At 39.1% G+C, this 16,609-nt stretch overlaps 1 protein-coding gene across 18 annotated transcripts; it reads left to right on the forward strand.

Annotated features, from left to right (window-relative positions):
* Nucleotides 1-7,662: 7,662 nt before the first annotated feature.
* LOC126617634 (probable E3 ubiquitin-protein ligase ZFP1) lies at nucleotides 7,663-16,033 on the forward strand. 18 transcript variants are annotated; one of them, XM_050285667.1, is made up of 10 exons: nucleotides 7,663-7,829; nucleotides 8,580-8,686; nucleotides 8,912-10,685; nucleotides 10,811-10,847; nucleotides 10,941-12,602; nucleotides 12,777-13,529; nucleotides 13,607-14,010; nucleotides 15,197-15,295; nucleotides 15,383-15,520; nucleotides 15,661-16,033. In XM_050285667.1, the coding sequence occupies exons 5-10, from the start codon at nucleotides 12,503-12,505 to the stop codon at nucleotides 15,808-15,810; spliced, it is 1,644 nt and encodes a 547-aa protein (XP_050141624.1). In that variant the 5' UTR covers nucleotides 7,663-7,829; nucleotides 8,580-8,686; nucleotides 8,912-10,685; nucleotides 10,811-10,847; nucleotides 10,941-12,502; the 3' UTR covers nucleotides 15,811-16,033. The 18 variants fall into 18 exon arrangements, with proteins under 18 accessions (XP_050141624.1, XP_050141626.1, XP_050141627.1 ...); XM_050285669.1 differs by having other exon boundaries at nucleotides 8,912-10,175; nucleotides 10,271-10,345; nucleotides 10,563-12,602; XM_050285670.1 differs by having other exon boundaries at nucleotides 8,904-9,029; nucleotides 9,958-12,602.
* Nucleotides 16,034-16,609: the final 576 nt, after the last annotated feature.

Below are 16,609 nucleotides of genomic sequence, written 5' to 3' on the forward strand. Positions count from 1 at the left end.
CCCTACTTTTTTGTCTCAGTATGACAGTGAACAACTCATACATCTGACCCAGATCAGCTGTGTTCCCATGCCAGTGCAGAACAGTGAGCTTCGCCGACGGATTCCTTATGTACACCGCCACGACGTCGTTCCCTCTCTTGGTCCACAGCTTCAAGACATCGACATTTTTCCTTGTCCCCACCCCGGTCATATTCACGGTCGATACTCGAACGTTTTCCGAAAGAGTTTCTCCCTCTCTTTCTCAGCCTTCAATGGCCTAAAAACCCACTGGGAAACCCCATCCGGATATGGTTTGAAGGGCTTCTTTGGCGGTGAACATGGGTCAAGTCGACCCTTCCTTTAAACCTCGAATAAAGAGGAGGGCGACGAGAATGCCACTGGCACTTGACTCGAAAACGACGTCGAATAAGTTGGAGATGGCGGTGTTGGGGTCATCGAATTTTTTACGGATAGAGGACTCGAGGTGGGAGAGAGCATTAGCGGTGAAGATGCCATCGGTGGTTCCGGTGAGAATTCTGACCTTTCTGATAAACTTTTTGCTAGAACGCATGTGGTGAAGAAGGCTTGGGTGAGGTCGAGGTTACCAGCTCGTGGGGAGAGATATTTTCTCTGCCCACCCACTTCTTTCCTATCGCCACCCTCGATCTTTGACTCGACAGAGTCCCATTGACTCGGTTGTTGACTCGCCCGACAAGGGTTTTGATTTTATGTTTCCAGGAAGAGAAAAAGAAAGAAAATTTCACAAAATGGATGAGAAAACACAAATAAAAACTTTTGGATTTTACAAAGCAAACATTGTTGAAGAAAAATATGAAGATCTCATTGAAAAAAAAGAAAAGAAAATAGGGATTTATCTGAGTCTCTCTCTCTGTAGAATGAATGGGTGTGTCTCTGAGTGTGGGTGTTGGGTTGTTTGGTTCTTAGGTTTCTACAGATTCACGGTGGAGGTTGTGGTGAGGTTTCACGGTGGTGAAATGAAAAAAATGAAAGAGAACCGACATAGTTTTTCGTGCCGATTCCCACAGACGACGCCAAATGTTGATGCACAAAATTAGTGAGGACTTTGATACAACAGAAAATGTCAAGTTTGTGACCTTCGCTAGATTGCTCCGGTCACTAGTGTGGATAAGTATGTAAATGGATAGAGACAATGAAGTAAACACAAGATGTACATGGTTCACCCAAATTGGCTACGTCCACGGAGCAGAGGAGTTCTCATTAATTGTGAAGGGTTTACACAAGTACATATGTTCAAGCTCTCCTTTTGTGAGTACTAGTGAATGATTTAGTACAAATGGCATTAGGCCATATTGTGGGAGAATGATCTCATTTTATAGAAGAGTTTCTAGCTTTGTTTTGACATTGACACGTGTCATGTTATGATTGGTTTCTGATGTTGACACGTGTCGCGCTGTGATTGGCTTCTGATGTCAACACGTGTCGCATTGTGATTGGCCTTCTAGTTGGAGGGAAACTCTTCTGGATCCTTAACGGTATAACGTTGACCGGTGCTTAGTAGTTTCGAGATTGGTCAAGTATGGTACAAACAGTGCTCCCTTAAGTTTCCGAGTGAGGGAAGCTCCTCGGTTGGGGACTTGCAAGATCCAAGCCGCTGAGTAATCATAAAACTTCTAACTACCGAAGTGTGGTATCGTCTTCACTTGCCTCATCTGTCTTATAGGTAGATGTGGCATCTTCTCTAGAAGTACTTTTCCTCTATCCAGGGGTGGTATCTTTAACCGGTAGAAATGCATAAGGTAATGTATCAATTTCACTTGAAGCTTACATGTAGTTTCATACTTGGTCAAACGCGATACAAACCATGTAGTAGGAGTCCCCCAAGTCGCCGAGCTAGGAGAACTGCCGAAAGATGTGACAGACAAGGTAAGCAATCAGAGTTCCAAGCAATCAGTCCCAGATCAGAAGTATGATTTCAAGTTCCGGCTGATTGTTCTCATTCTCTCTATCTTGCAGGCAGCATGAAGGATAAAGAGAAGAAAAATGAGAAGATATGATATGAGATACTTCTGCTTTTGAAGAAGTAACTTTCCACAGGCTTATTCTTGAACTGAGCTGGAGGGTTTTCTGGTTTCCTCCAAAGTATAAGGTCGACTTAAGAATTTAAGGGTTAAAACAAGTTCATCAAATCTAGAGTATGTTCGACCCTGATGATATGGGATACTTTTGCTGTTGACAAAGTAGTGGATGTATCGGCACGTGTTTTGTTACGCTTGTCTCCACATGCTTCCTTGTATCATTCTCACTTGCCTTATCTGTTCCTCAGACAGATGTGGTATCTTCTCTGGAAGCATAAGATGTTGAAGATGAGTACTCGAGAGCAATGCCAGGTAAGTAATCAAGCAAGGGGTTCCGACAGTCAGTTCCTGACTGGAAGCTTGATTCTAAGTGCTGACTGATTGCTCTCTTTCTCATTGTCTTGTAGGTAAGAACAAGGGCAAAGGAAAAGACATGGAAAAAGCATGATATGGGATACTCTTACTTTTTACCCTGATGATATAAGATACTCTTGCTCTGGTGTGGCTGGTTTGCATAGGTATTATTGGGGGGGAAGAAAGCTGAGTATTTCGAGATGCTTCGTTGGGAGTGCCCTCTCAGATATAAGGAAGGGTTGAGCATTTTTGCAGGTCTGCATGTCCGTGGAGGATGGAGGTCAATATATATAAGAGTCTCCCTAACAACAAGTAGTAATGCTATTTCTTTACCCTTCTTGGTCATAGCAATGTAGTGGGAGCTGCAAGCTTCACGTGTTTTAACTTTGTCAGAGCACTTTGAAAATGAGATCTGTGGTATCTGGAAAGCTGATGTTGCGTGTGAAGATTGCAGACAAGCTTTATCCAAGGAAATCTGGCTCTCAAAGTTCTGAAAGTAGTGCCTCTTCGATTTTCGAACAAGCAATCATGTCGGGGATCTGGCTCTCGAGATTCGGAGAACGGTGCCTCTTCGATTTTTGAGAAATCAATCCTATTGGGAGTCTGGCTCTTGAGATTCAGAGAGTAGTGTCTCTTCGATTTTTGAGAAGGTAATCCTATTGGGAGTCTTGCTCTCGAGTTTTGGAGGGCGGTGCCTCTTCGATTTTTGAGCAAGTAATCCTGTTGGGAGTGTTTTCTCAAATATGAGTAAAGGTTGGGCATTTTTGCCAGTCTGCCTTGCCACGGAGCATGGATGTTGACACACATAGGGACTTTCCAGTTATCAAGCAGTGATGCTGTTTCTTTACCCTTGTGGGTAATAGTAGGGTAGCTGGACCTTCAAAATTTATGTGTCTAAACTTTGTCAGAGATCTTTGGCAAAGTTATCTGTGGTACCCGATGAGCTAATGTTGCATGTGGAAAGTGGTGCCTCTTCGAAATTCGAAGAGTGATGCCTCTTCAATTTTTGAACCAACGACCAAGTTGCCTTTTCTTTTATAAAGGCACCAATTGTGTGCAAGAAGTACATTCAGAGAGTTATTGCTTATAGGAATTTTCCCCTTATTTTTATACTTTAGAGATTTTTTGGACCTCATTTCTCCTTCATCATTTCTGAAAATGTCTGGCCCATCCGACCATCATTTTGACTTGAACTTTGGTAAAGAGGCAGCTATGTCTCTTCAAGACAACATATGGCACCCATTCTTCTTATCCCCTACTGGTCCTCTTACCGTTGAAGACTATGTGATGAAGAATGATATGACCGCTGCGGTGGTGGCCAGGAACCTTCTCACTCCCAAAGATAACAAATTACTTTCCAAATGGTCTAATGAGTTGGCTGTTAAGGATTCCCTGACTTTCAGTGTCAAGTGTGCAGGTTCTGTGTCTAATATGGCCCAACGCCTATTTGCTCGAACCCGCCAAGTTGAATCATTACCGGCTGAAGTGATAAGTGTCAAATAGGAGATTAGAGGGCTCAAACATGAAAATAAACAGTTGCACAGGCTCACACATGACTATGCTACAAACATGAAGATGAAGCTTGACCAGATGCAGGAATCTGATGGTCAGATTTTACTTGATCATCATAGGTTTGTGGGTTTGTTCCAAAGGCATTTATTGCCTTCGTCTTCTAGGGCTGTACCGCGTAATGAAGCTCCAAACGATCAATCTCCAATGCCTTATTTTATAAAAGGGGCTCCCTCACCTTCATTGGAGAAAAACTCTTAGCCCATTACTTATGTATTAAGGAGCGAACTCTTATTCTATAAAAAGGACTCCCTCACCTTCATTAGAGAGCATCACTGCCAGCTGAGCAACTGCCTCGCCGCAAGCATCATTCCTAACCCATCACTTATGTACTGAGGAGCGAGCCCTTATTCTATAAAAGAGACTCCCTCACCATCATTAGAGAGCATCGCCGCCTGCTGAGTAACCGCCTCGCCGCGAACATCAACTCTAGCCCATCATTTATGTATTGAAGAGCGAGCCCTTATCCTATAAAAGGGACTCCCTCACTTTCAATGCCACAAGCTGAGCCAACCAAGGCAACATAAGCCACAAGCCGAGCAGCCTCGCAACATGTGCTACTTCTAGTTGAGCATCATTTCACATTGAGCACCGCCTCATATCGAGTATCAGTTCTATATGACATCTAGTTACTTCGGCCCACACATGGACTGAATTTCAAGTCTCTAGCCAAAAGACTCTTTTGACTGAAGACTTAGAGGACTACTGTTTGTACCATATTTGGGGCCTCCGTATTTAGACCTCGTATAAATACTCGGGGGACTCAAATATAATTATGTAATAAATGAAAGGGCAAATATGTAATAAGTGAGGAGCCCTTATTCTATAAAAGGACTCCTCACTCTCCTCATTAGGAGAGGTTAAGGTTTAGGCCATGAGAAGAGAGAAAACATCTCAGAGAAGGCAAATACAGAAAATAGGCTAGAGAGCACACTGCCTCTAGCCTTCTTGTACATTCACCATTCAGAGTGAAACAATATCAACATCAGTGTGGACGTAGCCCAAACATTGGGGTGAACCACGATACATCTTTGTGTTCTTGAGTGTTTCTGTGATTCACGGCCGGATTTACGTTGGTCCAAGATCTTCCGGATTTTGTGCATCAACACTCTGCATTTGGCATTAGAGATTGAATAGCATTGCCAATACCTTTTTGCTTATTTGTAATAAAGGCATATCCATGTGAATTTTCCATTCCTAAATCTTCCTTCAAGATTTCAATAAACCACTCCCAAGTGTTCTGGTTTTCTATATCCACAATTGCATATGCTACAGGAAACATCCCATTGTTTGCATCAATCTCAACTGCTGCTAGTATTTGTCCAGGATGTTGGCCTTTAACAAGCATTCATCTAACCTAATCACTGATCTGCATCCTTCTTTAACCCTTTCTTGCATGCATCAAAACAAATGTAGATTATTTGAAACTTACACATATTCCCTCTCATTTGAGTCTTGAGAACAACAGTACTACCTGGATTAAATTCCTTCAACACTTCCACATATTGGCCTAACTTATTATATTGCTCTACCCAACTTCCTTTGTTAGCCTTCTCAGCCCTTTGCCTTGCTCTGTATATTTGTTGTGTTGAGACTTCATGTTCGTAGTCCTTATTTACTGCAGCTTTGAATGCCTCAATTGACCATTCTAGATCTATCATTAATTGTTCATAATACTTAGAGGCTAGAAACCTTGAATTCAACTAGTAAACTTTTTCATCCCTTGAACATTCATGTTTCATCACAAGGTTTTTTTATTGAGAATTTTAACGAAAAGCACCCGGTACTGTTCACTTTAACGAAAAACCACATTTTTACACTAAAAAGTCAATCCTGGTACTATTCACTTTACCCTTTATTTTGTCCTTATCATTAAAACTCAAAGTTTTCAAGCCCTTTTCATTAGTTTTTCCTTTTTTTATTTGGAGTGTATGAGAGTTATATAGCCTACCTCCATATAGCAGAAAAGGGCATTCATTCTCATAGTTTACCCTAATTCTTAGATTATCATTCTTCTTAAACCAAATCCTCCTTCCATTCTTGCAACTATAATGCACTATTGCCTCTTTCAATTGTTCCTTATTGGGAAATAACATTCCCATCTCAAAATTTAGATTTTGTAAATCAATTGTCGTTTTCCATTGCTTAAACTTGGGCATTGAGTTTCCCTCTGTCTCTTCCTCTTGCTCTTGCGGGTAACCCCATGAACCAAAGTAAACTTGGGCATCTGACTTTTCAAGCTCTACTTTAGACTAAAGTAATATTTGTCTCCAACCCCTCTTTGATTTTTTAACATACATTGAATGCCATGAACCAAATTAGATATTTAGAGTGCAATAAGGAAAAAGTAGGCGTTAGATATACATGCAAGTTAAAGTCTTAGAGCTATAAAATGTGACACGTAAGATGTTGCACAATGAGAGTTACAGAGAATGATAGAGGTATAAAACATGACACGTCAAGTTCTTCCACTCTATACCTAGTAATTTTCAAGGGTGAATGTGGATATATTCTTGAATTGACAATTAAATTGTTTAGCTAGTTAGTTATAAATATTTCTCTTTAGTTTATAAATATGTTAAAATTCAATCCATTTGTCATACTTGTATCTAGACTTATTTTAGATAGTTCATCAATAATAAAAAATTTCAACTCAAATGAAAGGAATTACTCAACTCGAATGGGAGGAGTGTCATGAATAATTGAATATATTATAGAAATAAGGGAATAGCCATGTAAAATAAGAACTTTGTAATCAAGGTTAATTTCTGACTTTAAAGCATTAGATTACCGATTCACAAGAAATAAAATAATTTAAATACTCATTACGTAAATAAACACTAATACGATAAAAATAGAAAAAATGGTAGCATTGGTCCCTTAACCTTAATTAGAGCAATGGTACCTTAATTAAAAATTCATGAACATTGATATCTTAACTCATCAAAACGTGCAATTATGGTCCTTTCCGTCAACTCCGTTAAAACTTCTATTAAAATGAGTCACGTGCCACCCATGTGAGACCGAATCAAGAGGCAAAGTGGGAAACTAAATGAGAAAATTGGAAAAATAATCCCTCAACTTTAAACCAATTAGAGAAATAGTCTCTTAATATTTAACTCAATTGTAACAATGATTTTTCCAACATGACTCATTTTAACGGAAGTTCTGATAGAGTTGACGAAAAAGACTATAACAGCACGTTTTTAATTGAATGAGCATTGCTCTAATTGGATTAAAATTAAGGGACCATTGCTACATTTTCTCATAAAAAGAAAAATGTTTGCCTTGGCCTTGGAGTAACCAGTAACCGATACTCTAGTTAAAATGTTTGGTTAAAAATATAAAATTAAAATTTTACAGTTAAAACATTCGGAGTATCGGATTCTCGAAACATGCAAGTATTTTGAAGAAAAAGAAATGTAAATACACAAAGAAAGACCATGCGCCACGCGTTTGGTGACCTCAAACACGGCATCCACGACTCGCACTTGCTTGGAAGTAGGAAGGAAGCTTGGAACTAGTTGGGATAAAAGCATCCTACCATTTTCTAATAATAAATAAATAAAATAATTCGTAATGCCTCTGAGCAATCCCGAATGATTCTTATCCCCAGGCGAATTTTCACATTGACTTGTACACTACGACAGCGTTTCGGGTGTAGAGTAATATTATAATTTAAATACGGCTTATGCCGGTATCCGGTAAATTGTTGGGCAGTCCAGACAATTTTTCCTCCTCTTATTTTCTGCATACAACGCACCCTACCGCTTTATTCATCTTTCTCTCCTTCCTCAACAGCACAAGTCTCTCTCTCTCTCTCCAAGTTTGTTCCTTTGAGAAAGAACCAGCCCTTCATCGACTTCAAAGGTACGACTTTTCCTTTATTTTCTTAACTATTTCAGTTTCTCGAGCTTGATCATCGTTTTATTGTTTCTGCACGATTTTTTATAATTTCTTCACATTTTTCTTAATTTTTTTTTAAAGTTTAATTTTTGAGGTCCGATCGTCATTTTCTCGATCGATTCTTGTTCTGCGTTTCTGATTGTTGTTGTTGTGGTGCCGTTTCCGGCCTCTGATCGTTGAGGTTTGCTTGTTTGGTGGTGCTGCTATATAAAATTGTTATATATATATATACACACACACACACACACACACATACATACACATCTATATATATATATATATATATATATATGCCTACCCTCTGTTTAGGAATTTGTGATTTTTGGGTAATTTTTATTTTGTTTTAATGTGGATGCTGTATTGTGTAAAATGGAGCTGTGAATTGTGGTTGTTTGGTTTTATTCTGTTGTATAATTGTTCCAACATGTATGTAATGAACCCGGGCGGGCGGATAATATGATGACCATTATGATAGTGATGGTTATTGCAATCGTAAAGTCACTTTCCTCGGTTATTAGTTATTCAGGGAGAATGATTTTGCTTTGTAACTAATATCAGGGTCTCAAATACTGTTTCGAAGAAAATGGTTATACCTCCCCTGCGGTTTAGTTTAATCCGAGGTTTGCTTGGTGGATTTGAGGGTTTTTAGATAATAAATTGTTCGTTCTGGATTACCTTAGCATCGACTAGGTTTAGACCGTTCTTATTATGCAGGTTTTGGTTGTGCTGGTCATGTATCGTTATTGCATGCTTGTGTTGAGTTCGACTGGAGAGGAGCATTAATACCCAAGTTCTGAGAGGTGATACAACTGCATCTGCAGGTGAGAGTTTCTTAGAGCCATATCTTTCTAAGGTTTGCGGTTCTGTATGGTGGTCAATATTTGTACATGATGGTTTACGTTACTGTTTTTTTTTTTTTTTTGTGTTGGCAATGTGTGTTTTTGTGGTGGGTGTGTGTGTGGGTGGGTGGGTGGGTGGGTGGGTGGGTGTCTCGGGGGGGGGGGGTTTAGTTCCTTTCATTCTCTGAATTATGAATAGTGTTGCAGGGACCGTTTGATCAATTCGTCTTCTATAAAAAGGATCTCAATTCAAGCCTTGTCTTTTCTTCAGGATTTATTGGTACGCTCTGCTGCCAGCTGTAGTTTTGTGAGAGCACAGTATATGGTACTAACTACTAAAGACTCCATTTTTACTTGCTCAACTAGTAATGAACTGGATTTCACTTTAACTGGGTCTATCAACCTGACCTAGTGGAGGTCATTTTTGAGATAGAAAAAATGTAGCCTTGATGGTGATAGTGTCATGGTTTTTAGATCGGTAATGCATGGCCCTCTGTTTACTGATGGAAAAAGTCAGAGTTCAATGCTGTTTAGGGAGGTCTTTGATCTAAACTAAGCACACAGGATCTTCCTTGTGTTTACATTATGCATACTAAGGTGACGGAGAGGTTGGCTATAATATAATGCCATGGGAAAATTCAATTGACTACGTAAAGTTTCTGTGGTCAATTCATGCTTCTCATTTTCCTAGGATTTGGAGTTACCTCTATGATGTTTCTGTACGTTGGTGTCAAATAGAACAGTGAGCTGATGGATATACTGATGATTGTGTGCTTAGGAGTTGTCAATGGATGGTGAACATGCGGACCAGCTTTTGATACATTGATACATACCATCTCTGGAGAATCTTGTGCTCAGGTGATGGGATGGAACCATGTAGTTTGGTTTGAATGTGGAGTTTTCTAGTGCCACTTATCATTACCCTTGTGGTGGATGATTTGCCCGTGAGTAAGGAAAAACCTTCACTAAGAACTCTGAGGAGCTGATGTTTGTAGCACTGATACACAGAGCTTGGTGCCCTAAGATTTGTGTAGGCTAACAGGGTGGAGTGAGTAGTTGGGGTCTTGTACATGTCATACCTGGATGGGAGGTAGTGGGCTGCTAACTCATAATTGGTGGTTTGGGTTTCTTCAGATTGGCATAGGTTATCGGGTGGATGGCACCCTTGACTCGTGTACAGTTTCTTTTCTGTATTCCACACGAATAAAATTTTCCAGATTTGAGATTATGAGAATATCCTGGTTACTTCTTAGGACATCATCTTGCTGAGGAGCCTCTGTGGAGAGAGTTTTGCAAATACTAATATCCTTTCTTCGGAGATCTCCAAGCCTATCTTTTAGAGTGCAAGTATACCGACTATGTGTACTCTATAGCTTCAAGTGCCAAATGTCTCAAGATGCATATGATGTGAAGACAACACCCTTTTAAGTCTTCGGACGAAGATTCTCTTCATATTGGGCTATGGGATTTTGTAAGTGTAGAAACTTTTTGTAGACAGAGAAGGCTCCAGGTTTAAGCAATACATATATTTGATGGTTGTACTAACTTGATCTTGTGGATTGACAGTTTTCAGAGTTTATATCTAGTGTTACCTTCTGTTCAGTGACTTAACCTCATCTTGGTATTTTACATGATAGAAAGGTATTGTAGGCAGGAATATAACTTTGACAAATTTTGCATTATTGATTTATGTTTAATTACTTGATTACCTAGTTTTAAAAATTGTTTAAAACAGCAATGGTATAGTATGTATTTTTCACAATCAGTCTACAAAGGCTCTCTTCCATTTATTTTACTTTTTTCATCTCAACTTATTTTATAATATACTAATTGTACCTTTCATTCATAATATTTTCAGCTTTCATCTGGAACAGTTCCGACCTTTAACCTTGATGAGAGCATCTTTTTAAATGTCTTTAGGGCTGAAAGTATTTAGAACTGTGCCTTTTTTTTTCAGAATTTGGAGGCGAGGGGCCATCTGGTAGTGGGTTTTCTCGTCTTAGTTTATATATTTTAAAATTCTCCTGTTGATATTTGGATATCAAGAAATAATTTAAAAATCAATATAGTGTGTTATTGAGATTGTTACATCTTTACACCTGCTAGGTGATCTCTAATCCTGTGATTCAAAGTCCAAACGCAGGTAATATCTTCAAGGAAGGTCCTGATTCCATCTTTCACATCTCACTTTCAGCTAATTATTTCTTTACACTTTCCATTCTTTTTTATCCCTCAGAAAAAAATGGCTCTCCCTATTATCATTGGAAAAGCCATCTTATTGGAGAGGAATGCAAGTAAGGGAGTTGGTTGATGGTGATATAGGGTGCTAGCCTTTGTGTAATTAGACTTGACAGATCCTCTGCAGCACAATTGTTTTAAGCAGAACAAATCATGACTTTTACTTCAGTATTGGCCTTGAATAGAACAGAGATCGTGGGTCAAAGTGTGAAACCATATTTATAGGCAGGACTCCTGGTCGAGTAACTATTTGGTGATGTTGTGGCATATTTTTCATACTCAGTCAAACTATTTTGAAATTTTTCGATTGGTATGTGAAGCCGGAACTTGCTGGAATAATTTGTTTAAATAAACTGCATTTTACTTTGCCCATCTCTAGAAGTTAAATTTATCTACATCTGTGTTGGTTGCCCTCTTCGGTTGTTGGAACTTGATGGCCAGTTTTAACTTCTTTGAAACCTGTCTGGCTTTGGTTCGATGGTTCTTTTCTTATCTTTTGAAAAGAGCTGAAGGCAATTTCTTTAATGTAATTTGTATGAGGATGCTGATTCCTTTCTCCCATCCACGCTCTGAGTTACACAAGAATTCTCGTTTGCTTGTTTAGAAAAGTAAAATCCTTATTACAAGCAATATTTTTGTAATGGGCTACTTATCAAGATTTTATGGTTAATAGTTCTAACTTCTTACTGTAGTGCCTAGATGTGGGCCTCCATGTGTTATAAATGCAAAATGTTGAAAGAAGAGATTTGCATGCATGATTAACCTTAGAAATATCTAATAACGGTGACGTTTCAAGAAAATCTTTGTTGGATACAGCGCTGATTTGGAGTAAAGGCGTGCAGAAATTAATACTAATGTATTTTTCATTTTAAATAAATAAATTTTTATAAGTGACATTTATTTAGATGTATCTTCTGAAACTAAAGTTTTGATGTGACACTCTTAGGTTGATGTTGGAAAATCTTGGATCTTTTCAAAATCCTTAAACGGTTGAGGATGCTGTTATATAGTTGCCCTTTTTACTTGCTCAATGCTCATTAGACTTTAAATCTGTTTAGTCGGCCTTCGTTGGTATTTTGTGATTTTCTTTAATTATACAGATACGTCCTCTTTGGTCAATCATTTTGATCTTTTAGTCTGTTTCTGCTATCTTCTAACTTTAAACATTCTGGTTACTTACTACTTGCACTGTATTTGTACAAAAATATGTTATATTTTATTATTTATCAATACCAGCTTACTTTTACACAAGTAATTACAAGTTTGGTTGAAGTTGTGTAGAGATTTGAGAATAACAAAGAAAGTAAAAAGATGTTGCCCTTGTTTTGGAATTAAAGTATGTAGGGGAACCTGCAGCACCGCTCTCTTTCCTTTGTTATTTGTCCAATATTTTATGAGTCCTGGATGCGTATCGTGACTCTCGCAGTCTGAAAAGTAATGAAGTTAATTACTTTTCTATGTTTTGAGGTGCCTTTCCCTTTTTTGTGCAGGCTGTGGTTTTATTTGGTAGATTCTATTTCCAGCTCATAACTTGTTCGTGGCTGTAAGCTGACGAAAGTTATGGGGCATAGACATCAGTTCAGCACATCTCATGTTTTTGAAAGTGAAAATGATCAAAATTGGAATCATATGAATACGGAACAACCTTTTGGGCATTTAGGTACTGTCTTTATTTTCCTTGAGTATATTCTTCTTTTCCTTTTTTCTGGTCTATAATTGCAAAATGTTTTTGGTCATTTATGAGTTTTGAGTGTATTAACCTTGAATATCTGATCTGTGGAATATCTTTTGTATTCATGATTAACTATGTCTGATTTTGGACCAAATACTGCAGGCCAGGCTGGCTCTGGGGAGAACGGTTCTTTCTTTTATCCTGTAGAAAATATGTTTATAGATGGAGCGCCTTTTGCTTCAAATTGGAACCCGGCTCCGAGGTCATATGGGTACTCTTCCATGAACCACAATATTGATGTACCACATTATCAACCTGATGCTTCTGGTCCGTCTCATGACCCTTTTCAGCATCCAATAAATGCTGGTACCTTTGGCATGTCCAGTGGGAATTATGCTCACCATGCACCTTCTTCTAGTTATGACCGGCGTACATTCCATGGTGTTGAGGGTAGTTTTGTTGATCTTACAGTGAGCAACGGAAGAGGTCCTCACAAGAGAAAAAGCCCAGGGATCCCTTCAGTATCTGAGAGAGGCAGCACCAGCAGATACTTTAGCTCTGGCAGTAGTTCCTCTGAGCTCCCTAGATCTTCAGAGTTGCAGCAGGAGAAAGTAAACATGGATACCTCACACGTGCCTTGGGATCACATTTCTATGGGCCCCAGCTATAGAGGGAATGGACTCTCGATTAGGGGTGAAGGATCCATGAGAAATGTGAGAAGCCGGTCTGAACATGATTTGGAGTCCAACCTAGCGAGGACACATTTATCGACCAATCCTTTGCACACTTCTTATTCTACAAATCTCCCTATTGACCATTCTAGTACAATGGATCTCTCTGGTCAGGGTTCCACTGGTTTGACCAATGAGTGGAACCATATTAGTGTGGCTCCTCATGGAAGGATTATAGCTCCAGGTTAGTTTTTGGTTCATTTGTGTCTTTGTATCCAGGGTCATGCTACTTTTTACTGATTGATTTCTTTTAAATTGCAGATTCAAGTGGTTTCGGTCATGATCCGAACCACTTCCTTGTGGGAAGTAGTGGTAATGCTTCTGCGGATACTGGGTTATACCATCATGATTTCATGTCGAGCAGAAGTAATGCGGTCCCTCAAAGTTATCCTGGTGCCTTAGCCCCAACTGTAAGGGGTGTTCGCAGTACCTACTCTCAAAGATCTACCCCAGCCTTCAGGGCTTCTTCAAGCAACTTGCGATTGGGACATGTAGCACATTCAGATGAAGGATTGCAGCTGATGCCAGAAAATTACCCAAGACATCCTAGGCCAGTGGCCTCTGTTGGGTGGCGTCATAATGACAGGAGTGGTAGATTAAGGATGTCTAATGATAGATACCGAGTCCCTGAAGCATCTGCTCTCCAGGAGCGGTTTACTTCTGAGGTATGTAGTTCAATCGCTGCATGTTAGCATGTCTTGTTATTTTCAAGAAGGTTGCAGCTTGTTTGTGATTGTCAAAAAACACTTCACCGTTTTCCCAATCGGTGCATACGTATTGTTGTGTACTTTCCACAGTAACTATTCAAGCTAGTTCTGAGTACTTAAAAATCTGAAAATGCATAGCCGATGGCTATTGTGCATTCTGTTGTGACTTTTGAGAACCTAACTTAAACATGAGACTCAAGCTCTTGTTTAATCAGGTTCATACATCTGTATGGACTAGTATTACTAACATGTTCACAAGCAATCCATGTGACTATGGACAATATGCTCTTATGAAACTTATTTTATTGTTAATTAAAGCTTTTGAAATTCGATACAACAACAACAACAACAACAAAGCCTTTTCCCACTAAGTGGGGTCGGCTATATGAATCCTAGAATGCCATTGCGGTCGGTTCTGTGTCATGTCCTCCGTTAGATCCAAGTACTCTTAAGTCTTTTCTTAGGGTCTCTTCCAAAGTTTTCCTAGGTCATCCTCTACCCCTTCGGCCCTGAACCTCTGTCCCGTAGTCACATCTTCGAACAGGAGCGTCAGTAGGCCTTCTTTGCATATGTCCAAACCACTGTAACCGGTTTTCTCTCATCTTTCCTTCAATTTCAGCTACTCCTACTTTACCTCGGATATCCTCATTCCTAATGTTATCCTTTCTCGTGTGCTTACACATCCAACGAAGCATCCTCATCTCCGCTACACCCATTTTATGTACGTGTTGATGCTTCACCGCCCAACATTCTGTGTCATACAGCATCGCTGACCTTATTGCCGTCCTATAAAATTTTACCTTGAGCTTCAGTGGCATACGGCGGTTACATAACACGCCGGTCGCACAACACGCCGGATGCACTCTTCCACTTCATCCATCTAGCTTGTATTCTATGGTTGAGGTCTCCATTTAATTCTCCGTTCTTTTGCAAGATAGATCCTATGTAGCGAAAGCGGTCGCTCTTTGGTATTTCCTGACCTCCGATCTTCACTCCTAACTCATTTTGGCCTGAACTTGCAATCCATATATTCTGTCTTTGATCAGCTTTTGAAATTCGATAAAGCTAATAAAATTCTTTTGTATAGCGTAAATCTTGTTTAGCACTGAATACGGATGAGCCAATTGTTCATATACCACTGCAGGGTTTTATGACTGTGGATCGCCCAGCCTTTTATGGGTCCAGAAATATGCCTGATCATCATAGAGATATGAGGCTGGACATAGACAACATGAGTTACGAGGTAACATTGATATTCCTGCCCTTATTATTTTGCTCTTCCTATGGACTTTAATGTATTCTGAATTTCTTGAAATGTCCGAACAAACAGGAACTCCTTGCACTTGGCGAAACAATTGGGAATGTGAGCACAGGCTTGTCTGAAGATCTGATACCGAAGTGTTTGACAGAAACAATATATTGTTCATCAGATCAAATCCAGGAGGAAGTCTCATGTGCAATTTGCCTGGTAAGAGTAACACTTGAAACCGAAAATTATGAGATTGCACTGTCAGTTCATACGGTTTTATCTTAAGCTTTTTCAACCAATTGGACTATAAATTGCTTAAACTGCTGAAAAACTAACTAGCATTTTTCTCTAATTGACAGGAAGAGTACAATGACAGGGATGATGTTGGTGCGCTGAAAAGTTGCGGTCACGATTACCATGTGAGCTGCATCAAGAAGTGGTTGTCAATGAAAAACTCTTGTCCAATCTGCAAAGGTTGTGTTCTTCCTGATAATATGAAGGAGAAATAATTTAACCGCATTGCCAGCGGCTTCATTAAATTTCCATTCTTGTATATATATTTAGAGATAATCCCGAAAACGGGGGAAGCGAACTTGTTGCGAATAATTTAAAGAGATTGTTAGCCAATTTAAATTCATTTGTTTCAGGCTTCAATTTAAATGTTGTGAAGCCTTTTTGCAACTCTTGTTTTGTATGGGGCTTTAGTGGATAGATGTTTTTTTTTTATTTTTATTTGTTTTGTTTTATGAGTCCATTCTTCTGAATCTTTCCTTTTAGAACTGAGAAGCTAGCTAGTTTACGATGAAAAGGGGTAAACCTTAAGAAAAAAGAAGGGAAAAACGAACTCTGGTTTGTTGGTTTTGGTTTTCTAACTTTTGTTTCTTTGATTTTTATTTTTTGTATCCAGCCTAAGTACCATCCCAACCCATTTCATGAATAAAATGTGACCAATTAACCAACCAACAAAGCTACTTGTTACAAATAATATCTCTTTATTGCATCGAAACATATAAATGTTGACTAATCTGACCAACATTGAACTATTTAATCAGACGGCTAAAAATTGGTAGATGCATGTAAGAGGACTACTAGAAATTGATAGATGTCAAGTGTGCAAGGGGAGAATCAGAGTGACAATTTATATGGCGATATTTGGTTTTGCTTGAGCTCAATTACACAATGTGGGAACAATAATTTGTAAACAACTTGCCAGTCATGTAATGAGAGAACAATAATTTGTAGACAACTTGCCAGTCATGAATGTCGAGTTTAAGATACAAGCGGAGATGAATTTTACTGGATTACTCA

This window comes from Malus sylvestris, chromosome 4 (genome assembly GCF_916048215.2).
Source record: "Malus sylvestris chromosome 4, drMalSylv7.2, whole genome shotgun sequence".
Taxonomy (NCBI): domain Eukaryota; kingdom Viridiplantae; phylum Streptophyta; class Magnoliopsida; order Rosales; family Rosaceae; genus Malus; species Malus sylvestris.